Genomic DNA, 10789 nt, shown 5'->3' with positions numbered 1-10789 from the left:
AAGAGACCGCAAAAGTACCGAAAAAACAGCACCACTTTCGATATCTTAAGAATGATAATGATGAGAATGATAAGAACAATAAAAAACAAGAAAGGAAAGCTAACTTCGGGCGGAGCCGAAGTTGATATACCCTTGCAGTTCAGTCGCAGTCCGCTAGGTGGCGCCACGCATCTTATATTATTAGATATATAGAAGATCGTATATAGTCGGCCGATCCTTATGAAAATTGGCAGATCAGATTGTTTTTCCCAAAATAGAATCTGTACTAAATCCCATCTCTAATCCCATTTCTAATTTAAAAAACACCAAAGTTATGCCAATTTCGATCGTTCTATGACAGCTATAGGATATAGTCGGCCGATCCTTATGAAATTTTGTACATAAGATATTTTGGTCAAACATAACATGTGAGGAAAGTCCCAACCCTCTAACTTAAAAAACACCAAATTTATGGCATTTCCGATCAATCAGTTATATGGCAGCTATAGGATATAGTCGACCGATCCTTATGAAATTCGACAAATCAGATTGTTTTTCCCAAAATAGAATCTGTACCAAATCCCATCTTTCTAACTTAAAAAACAGCAAAGTTTATTTGCTGTTTTATTTAAATTTTTTGGTTTATTATACCCTTGCAGAGGGTATTATAATTTTGGTCAAAAGTGTGCAACGCAGTGAAGGAGACATCTCCGACCCTATAAAGTATATATATTCTTGATCAGGATCACCTCCTGAGTCGATATGAGCATGTCCGTCTGTCCGTCTGTCTGTTTCTACGCAAACTAGTCTCTCAGTTTTAGAGCTATCGAGTTGAAACTTTGCACACATCCTTCTTTTCTTTGCAGGCAGTATATAAGTCGGAACGGCCGGGATCGGTCGACTATATCCTATAGCTGCCATATAACTGATTGATCGGAAATGCCATAACTTTGGTGTTTTTTAAGTTAGAGGGTTGGGACTTTCCACACATGTTATGTTTGACCAAAATATCTTATGTACAAAATTTCATAAGGATCGGCCGACTATATCCTATAGCTGTCATAGAACGATCGAAATTGGCATAACTTTGGTGTTTTTTAAGTTAGAAAGATGGGATTTGGTACAGATTCTATTTTGGGGAAAACAATCTGATCTGCCAATTTTCATAAGGATCGGCCGACTATAAACGATCCGCTATATATCTAATAAAATAAGATGGGTGGCGCCACCTAGCGGACTGCGACTGAACTGCAAGGGTATATCAACTTCGGCTCCGCCCGAAGTTAGCTTTCCTTTCTTGTTTTTATTTTCTTTAGGGTCCTCAATTTTGTAAAACGGTTTCTAAACGTTTCATATCCTTATTCTAAAGCTAAAAATATGATTATCGTGACTATTAAAAAATTGTATCTAGTATATATTTGCTAAAATTTAATTCAATTATTCAAAACACGCTCTTTAACAAAACCCAACTACTACGAGAATCAAATATAAATAAAAATAAAAATGTCAAAGTTTATATGCCTACTTTTATTTTATCGTTTGAATTTTTGTTGAAATTTAGTTGAAATGCGCTTAGAATCCTTTTTGTAATTTTAAACTTCTGTTGCGCCCTTTTAATAACAACAAAAAAATTGTTTTAAATATGAAAAAAAATAAAATACAAAAAATACTGTGTAAAAACTTTACCCCTTTCGGCGGGGTTCTTTCTACTTTCCTCTACTTTCTTCTTGAGATTCTTGGAATAGAATAGGTTGCACAGTTTTGACCAAAATTATAATACCCTCTACAAGGGTATAACAAAAATTAGAACAGAAACTTCTTTCAGAATCTCTACTAAAAGGCGAAAGAACCTCCCCTATTTCTTTTTGAATTGAAATTGAAACAAAATCAAAACAAAGGACAAACAAGACAAATTTGTGCAATTTTGGAAGTGATGTAAAAATCTTATTTCTTGAAAAACTTTTGATACAACTATCGGATCGGGAAGGTTGAGGTGTCAATAGACGCATATTCAAGAGTAGAAAATGTCTGCACCATCTTCAATCGAGAAAATCAAAATTTTTTCACTTTCGCCCAAATTTCTGCCGATCTAAAGGGCTTTTATGCTTAGAAAAAAAAATTATCTAATTTAAATAATCTTTCGATTGGTTGCGTATACGCTTTCATATTAATATCCAATGTTTGGCTTCAAAATATCGAAAATGGCCAATATTTATATTTGGACAACTCTAATATTTACCTGAGTGACCGGTGAATAAAAATTACTAAAATAGAAGTAAAAGCAACTTGCTTAAGAATGGAAGAAAATGTATTGAAATGTATCCTATACCAAGTAAAAAATTGAAAACGTTTTGGCAACAGATTATACTTTTTACATTAAATAACCGAATTTGCTTTTTGACATTATGACTTCCTATTTAATCAAGTGTGGGAGCCAAAACTAGCTCCTTCGATAAGCTAAAACTATCAACGACTAGACGTCCAGGTTGCTCCTGACAGATTAATTGCTTCTTGGTCTTACAGAAGTCTATTTCCATTTGACTTAACCTTCGGTCGATTCTCTCACGCAACATAGCTAGTATCTTTAAGTCTCGGTCCACCCTGCCCTTTGCAATAGAGCTGCGGCTTAGCTTAGCGCAAAATCTTTCAAAGCAGTGATCCAAAGTAAGTATTTTACATTCAAGTCCTTGGATGTTGCTTCTTATACATTCAACCCGACTGCCTAGATCCTTCAAAGATCCTCCGAAGTCAGCTGTAAGACCGACAGATGGAATTTCGCTATGTGGCTCTAGAAATGCGCTGAAACTTTTTGGTTCGTGAGTGACATAATGCTTGTGCATCTTAATCAAGTTGGCCCGAAACAGACCCCAGTTTACGTTTTCCGGGTCTCTTTCCATTTCACTTGTAAATAAATTGATTTCGTCGATCCACTGCATCATCTCGTTTTCCCGGTTAATAGAAAATTCAGTGAATTTGTTCATTTCAGACAGCCTACTGTCCGTGGCCTGAAGGGCACTATGTTCATAACCAGTGTTAACATTAGAATTAAGTCCTGAAGAATCCGGCTTTACCGTAATAATGGAGCGCGAGTCTTCTATCATAGTCTTTCGATCAACGAGATGAGCATGTCCTTTAATTAAAGGATAAGTCGTGTCCTTTATAGAAAGCACTCGAGTAGAATCTTTTGGCAATCTATTCTCCTTTAACTGATTCTCCTTCGAGACCCTAATAAAGTGGGTCTCCCCAGAATCATCCAAACGCACGCTTTCATTTATTGGATGATCCATTATGCCATTCTGTAAAAACCCAGTCTGTTATATGGTCGGCCTGATACAAATACGTAAACTTTTATACCTTTATAAGAATTTCTTGGAGATTTTTGGCCTTCGAGCTTAAACTGGTCATGAACTCATTTCGCATTTCCTTCACAATTTCGGCAATGGCTCCGCCATCCATCGATCTTAAATGGTCGCCCACTTTGTGTCCTCCTGGGCTCTCATCATCTTCATCAATTAGACCTTTCTGTGAAGGATTTAAAAAAGTGTATCATTGATCACTATTAAGGTCAATACTTACCTCTACCAACAGTTCAAAGTGGATGGCGTCTGAGTTTAGATCAGTAGAGGTATACTTTTTTCTAAACCTTTTGAGAGATTCCTGACTCCGAACATACTTAAGAGTTAGCTGACTATCAGATTTATTAGGTTCTGCCTCATTCGCATCATTTATGTCGCTGAAAGCATCATCAAAAGATTCCTCTCGCTCTAATTCCATTTTACTATGAATTTACAAATACGTTCGTATCTACTAAACAAATCACAGAGAATTTTAACTTATCTACTACTGAGATTTAAATTTAGAAATACATATTCATAACAATATAATTCATAACATATTTCTCCTGACCATAATGTAAATAACATTAATGTAAAACAAGAAAGGAAAGCTAACTTCGGGCGGAGCCGAAGTTAATATACCCGTGCAGCGAAGGTTGTTCCAATTCCGGTCGTTCAGTTATATGGCGTCTATAGGATATAGTCGGCCAATCCTTATGAAATTTGGCAAATTTGGCAAATAATTAAATATATAAAAACCGTGTCTTGAAAAAGGTCTGGAACTTTTTAATGTTCAAAAACGAAACGGTTTAACATTTTCAACCGTTCAGTTATGTAGCAGCTTTAGGATATACTTGTCGATTTTGGATTTTCCGACTTATAATTTACTTACATTATCAGTCAGTTTGACCTGAAATACACAAAAAGGCAGACAAAAGATCATGCAGATGAACAATGAGAGTAATCCCTATGAAGAATATTTTTACAGAATCGTATAATTTTTCGTTCTTATGTGAGGATCCAAGAAAAACCCTTAAATAGAACAGTATGGAAATAAATTTTAGTCCATTGCCGTGTAAATTGTAGCACTTGAAGTTCAACAACAGTGTAACCAAATTGGATCTTAAGTGGCAATTGGGACCCCCTAAGTTAACAAAAACACTTTCAAATGGCACGTGTTGCAAGCAGCTAATTAAGACTACCCTTCAACTTTTTTCTTTTGATATCCGAGAGACTATAACGGTATGGTAGAGTAAATTGTACGTTAAGCGTAAGTTTTTCATATGCTTTCAGATGTTATAACAAAGAGAAAATTCCCATAAACAAAATTTTGTTCAATAGTCAAAAGTGTAAAATAGCCTTAAAGTAGGCATTAATACTCTTAACCAGAAAATATATTATTAATCAGAAAGAAATAAATTCTAGCAAAAAAGGAATATCCCTCTGTCGGTTTCTGCCATAAAACTGAATGGTCGGCAATAAAATAAATTTTTTTTCCAAAATTCACAAGAAAAATTGGTTTATTGATCTGCCACTTATAACCGATATTTTCTACATACATAGCTTTACACATCCCAAGTTTTTTTCTTATGTGGTGTCCGACACATTCCCCTAAAATTCCTATTTTAACTATATGTTTTATTTAGGTTTTTAGCCTGTTTTTAAGTTAATCAGTATAAAATAAAAAATATTACGATGTAGGGAAATATTTCAATACTATAAAGCTAAGAATATTTTATACACAGCGTATCATACTTTTGGGGAGAAATAATTAATCGTTAAGTAATGGGAAAGTCAATTGTACCCATTCTAGGCAGGATAATTTTTGACAAAAAAAAAACGTAAACCGAAAGAAAAGTATTTGATTTGCACGTTGATGGTTTTTTTATAAAGATTGTTTTTATTAATAATTTATTTTTTGCAGATTTGTCTTGAAAGTAACCATGACTTTACAATATATGAGCGCATCCTAACTCAAATAGCAACGCATTGTATAGCTAATGAGAAGGCCACATTCCTGCAATTCACTACTCTGTTCTGCCAGCTACACATGAAGTAATTACCAATAGCCCCATCAACTGCAAACTAACATTATAATGGGGATGACAAGGGAAATACAATTCACGACCGCCAGGAATGCCAACAATGGTCACTAGTCCCGACCCAAAAATGCACTCTCCATTAAGCAGATAGACGCTACGCAGATAATAACCGTACATTAGCTTGACACCATCTTTTGCCTATTTCTAGAAAGTCTAGCACAATGATAGTTCATCATAGGAGCGGAGAGATTACCTGCGGTTCAAATGCGGTTTAAACCCAGTGTCAAATCTCAAAAATACTTTGAAGTCCACTCTCCATAAACCGAATCCTATGTAAATTCACAGGACCAACGGCGGTCGCGGTCGTAAAAGAGATGTGCAACTTGAATTCACTCAAACTCTTTGAGCCAACCAACAACAGAAAAGAAACTTTACTGAAAAGTTTCAAGTGTACAAGTTGTCAGTTACAATGAACCAGCGCCAAAATGATCAGACGCATAAAAAAGGGAAATGTAACTTATTTAATCACACCAGTAAGCTGTTTCCATTTTGTTGAAAAGGCAATATTGACCTAGAAAACACGCGCTAGGATTTAGCATTAGGTATTTTGCACAAAGGGAAGGAAATGTTTTTTGATGTAGATTTCCAAGCGCCCCAACTTTGAAAATAAGTGTACAAAACTAAGGCCGTACATTTTGATAAGTTTTTTTAAGCGTCCAGTTGTTTATAATTTTGCCAATTAACGCAACGTCTTTCGAGTAAATCCAGCAACCTAATCAATTACCATCAACACTATTTACCTCCTAAGAAACTTCCATGATCTGGACCGTTTTGAAAGACACATGTATGTATGTATGTATGTACATATGGCCATCAGCACTGACTCGCTCTGATCGACTTGCTGCTTATGGTAACAAAAAAAAATTTCACTGTGCGCCCCCTGCATTCTTATTGCTTCGTGAAGAGCCTCCTAGGCATCTCGCCACGCTTGCCAGAAGCCTCAGAAGAGGCTTTCCGCTGACATACGGGCAGCGGCAGTGACCTGTAAGAGCATGTGGAACTATACAACAATTTTCAATCGCATTGTGAGGTGAAAGTGCACCCATGGTATGTATCTTATATCACCAGTGCCCTTTGGTCAGTGAGAGAGCTTAGCAGACCAGCGAACTAATGAAAGGGAAACAAGCCAGGTTTTTGAAGAGCTACGTTTAAAACGACCAATATTGTATGTTGAAAATGTGGGCGCAGAAAAGAAGTTTGTAATAAAACTAGACAAATTATTTATTGAACAATAAGCTGATGGGGCCTTCGACTCGAAATCATGTCTTAAAGCCTTATTATACTGTGAATTTAGTTTCATTTAAATTGTTAAAGAGTTTAACCGTGTTTTCTTAAGAAGAAGTGTGCAGGAGAGTTGAGAGAATTTGGGAACCAAAGTGAGAAGCCATAATGCTTTTAAATTTGTGACATTTGGCCAAGATGTGCCCAATGGGTAGGCTTTCCCCGCATATTGGACAAGGAGGCTAAATCGCTCCGGTTAGAAGGTGTTCATTGACAGTGACTGATCCGTAGGTGAGTGAATGTAGAGCCCATTCGTCTAGCAAGTTTTTGAGAGAAAGAGCTCGTGCAGCGCGTGAACAAGTACATATCTTTAACGTTAGGGATAATTATAGGGCAATAACTATTTGAAACCACTAATGCATTTCGGCACCTTTATACGAGGACGGAATGCTCACTGAAAATAGAGTTCCGTTAGTTCCTAATTTTTAGTTCCATCAGTTATCGTTAATACTCTCTTCCCCCCTCCCTTGGTCGTAAACTAATGACACTTTTTTTAAAAACTACACCAAAGTAGAAATTATAATATCACCAATCACTGTGAATGTCAGATTTATAGTTTCTAGACCAACTAGTGGCCAACTGATCCGATCAATAAAATTTCTATAAAAGTGTCAGATTATTTTATTTTTTCTTGCATGTGTCAAAAAAGAATATTTTTAAACCCTTACAGAAGGTATTACAATTTTGAGCACGGAGACATCACCGATCCCATTAAGTATATATATTCTGGATCAGAATCATCTCCTGAGTCAATATAAGCATGTCCGTCTGTCAGTTTCTACGCAAACTAGTCTTTCACTATCAAAGCTATCGATTTGAAACTTTGCATACATCCGTCTTTTGTTTGCAGGCGGGCATAACTGAATGATCTGTATTGGCATAACTTTGTAGTTTTTTTAACTAGATGAATGGGATTTCATTCAGAGCAACCTAATCCGATCTTCCAAATTTCATAAGGATCGGCCAACAATATCCTATAGCTGCCATGTAACTGAATGATCGGAAATGGCACAACCTTGATATTTTTAAAGATGTTTGGGGCTGTAAAAAGCATTTAGTTAATTGCATCTTTCACCGATCCGTTCGAAGAGGCCGATCACTTGAAAATCTATCTATAATGTTTGAACAGCCTCCTTGCGCCCAAAGTGTTATCCACAACCCAATCGTTCCTATTTCACCCCGAATTCAAGTGTTATTTGAAGAAATTTATTAAATTAGGGAAATTTAGTTGCCGTTTTTCTATCAGTGTTTGAGGGCCTGATTGCTGCGAGGTTGCAGGAGGGCTTTTGGACAACCAGTACGGATTTCGGAAGAGTATGTCGAGGAGGCCTTAGGATCGGTTGCCAGTATTGGCAAGGACACCATCACCAGATCCAGATAGTAGGGTGGCTCTAAAAAGTAATACCTCATCTTCCCTGCCATGCCATTAACACACTGGGGCAAACCCCTGGCAGCCTTAGAGCAGTTCATTGTGGCCAACACTCTGATGAAGGTGGTCAAAACCTACCGGCTAGTAGCAGCCAAGAATGGGGAGGAAGCTGAGATGGCGGCAAACAGTGCTATCAAAACGATCGAGCAGTGGCTCCAAGTAACAGGTTTTGTAAGCGGCGCAGATAGCTATCGAGGGCATAGCTATCTTGAGATGATGATTAAAGCCCTGCTCTCCTTCCGGGAGCATCTGGAATACATCCAAAAGAAGGCCATGGCCTCCATCAGGGGTCTCACCAGGATGCTAATCCAGGATGGGAATCTGGTGGGCATCGTGCTGAAGAAACAGCAGCTGCGGGACGCAGCAGCATTCTTCGGGTCAGCTATAATTTGGAGGCTGAGGAATATTGAGCTAGAATGGCGCTAAACAGTAGAGCTAGAACTGGATGCGACCGAAGCGAGCCCTAGCAGTCGTCCCACCCGTCCCCAAGTCCTAAAACTCTCTTATACTAAACCTTTTGCAAATTAGAGTAATGAATTGATAACTGTTCTGTTGAATCCTACGTATATTGACCTACAATATGCCCTTTATCAGAACGGCAGGAGATGAATAAACTTTTGTGGAAGCTCGAGACTTTTTTCAACATTTTTATACCCTTGCAGAGGGTATTATAATTTTGGTCAAAAGTGTGCAACGCAGTGAAGGAGACATCTCCGACCCTATAAAGTATATATATTCTTGATCAGGATCACCTCCTGAGTCGATATGAGCATGTCCGTCTGTCCGTCTGTCCGTCGGTCCGTCTGTCCGTCTGTCTGTCTGTCTGTTTCTACGCAAACTAGTCTCTCAGTTTTAAAGCTATCGAGTTGAAACTTTGCACACACCCTTTTTTCCTTTGCAGGCAGTATATAAGTCGGAACGGCCGGGATCGGTCGACTATATCCTAGCTGCCATATAACTGATTGATCGGAAATGCCATAACTTTGGTGTTTTTTAAGTTGGAGGGTTGAGACTTTCCACACATGTTATATTTGACCAAAATATCTTGTGTACAAAATTTCATAAGGATCGGCCGACTATATCCTATAGCTGTCATAGAACGATCGAAATTGGCATAACTTTGGTGTTTTTTAAGTTAGAAAGATGGGATTTGGTAGAGATTCTATTTTGGGAAAAACAATCTGATTTGTCGAATTTCATAAGGATCGGCCAACTATATCCTATAGCTGCCATATAACTGATTGATCGGAAATGCTATAACTTCGTTGTTTTTCAAGTTAGAAGCATGGGAGTTTCAATGGATTCCTCTTTTGGCAAAATAATTCGATATGCCAAATTTCATAAGGATCGGCCGACTATATACGATCCGCTATATATCTAATAGGTATATATCTAATAGGATAGGTCAACTGCAAGGGTATATCAACTTCGGCTCCGCCCGAAGTTAGCTTTCCTTTCTTGTTTATTATAACTTATAATTTATAAGAAGTTGAATTTATTAAAAAAAAAAATGTTCATACGAATTTAAATTGACTCTAAAGCTTTTATTTATGTTGCTTTTGAAGATAGCCCTTGAGCTGTCGCAACTTTTTGTCATAATCCGCATACTCTATACAGCCGCCTCTGCACAACTTGAAAGAATAGCGTTATATATTATACAAGTAAAACAAGGAAGGATAGCTAACATCGGGCGAAGCCTAAGTTGATAAGTTAAGTTGCGAATGGTACATTCGTACGGTATGAAGTGAAAAAAACGCAAAGCTAAAATTATATTTAATTACAAACAATTTTTTTTTAATTTTACCAGTACTATTTATATTTAAAACTTAAAGCTTTGAGGGCTTTATGTTTTGAAACGATTTGAAGTAGTAGAAGTAAAAGTCTTGTTTCGCTTCAGCACAAAAATTGCGAAATGTGGCGAGTAATTTGAAAACATCCAATAAATAAAATCATTTTTAATTATAAAATATAACATTTCTATTTTCACGCGTCTTTCTGATTTTAAACGGTACCAGAATTGACATGAACTTATTTATTAATTTAATTAAAATAAATGATAATTATCTGTTAAATGAACAACTTTTTCACTATTTTTTAATTTTACTCCTATTATCTCCAGAAAGGTCAACCGCGACAAAAAAATTCAAAGTCAATAAAAGAATGTTTTTTTCAAACATTTTTATAGGGAACCTATTAAATTTAAATAATTTAATAATATTTAATATTTACATTTCGAAATATTTTAATCCAAAGTCACAAATGTGCGAAAGTTTAGTTTTTAGCATTTCAGCGGCACGATTTGTTTTAAATAATTTTCATAAGGAGAGTTAAATTGCATTGATATTCACTATTTTTAATATCGGCTTATAACCAAAGACTACAAAAATAATGTAAAACAAGAAAGAAAAACTAACTTCGGGCGTAGCCGAAGTTTATATAACCTTGCAGTTGAGTCGCAGTCCGCTAGGTGGCGCCACGCATCTTATATGATTAGATATATAGCGGATCGTATATAGTTGGCCGATCCTTATAAAATTTGGCATATCGAATTATTTTGCTAAAAGAGGAATCCATTGAAACTCCCATCCTTCTAACTTGAAAAACAACCAAGTTATGGCATTACAGATCAATCAGTTATGTGGCAGCTATAGGATGCCAATTTC

General features: G+C 36.5%; 1 protein-coding gene across 1 annotated transcript; it reads right to left on the bottom strand.

Moving 5' to 3' along the window:
- Positions 1–2269: 2269 nt before the first annotated feature.
- LOC6506084 lies at positions 2270–3844 on the bottom strand. Its single transcript, XM_001958551.4, has 3 exons — positions 3556–3844; positions 3334–3501; positions 2270–3275 (listed from the first exon to the last, which is right to left on the bottom strand). The coding sequence occupies exons 1-3, from the start codon at positions 3751–3753 to the stop codon at positions 2397–2399; spliced, it is 1245 nt and encodes a 414-aa protein (XP_001958587.2). The 5' UTR covers positions 3754–3844; the 3' UTR covers positions 2270–2396.
- Between the last annotated feature and the right edge of the window lie 6945 nt (positions 3845–10789).

The sequence above is a fragment of the Drosophila ananassae genome, chromosome 2R (genome assembly GCF_017639315.1).
Source record: "Drosophila ananassae strain 14024-0371.13 chromosome 2R, ASM1763931v2, whole genome shotgun sequence".
In the NCBI taxonomy this organism is placed as follows: Eukaryota; Metazoa; Arthropoda; class Insecta; order Diptera; family Drosophilidae; genus Drosophila; species Drosophila ananassae.
This window is presented reverse-complemented; position numbering and strand designations above follow the sequence as displayed.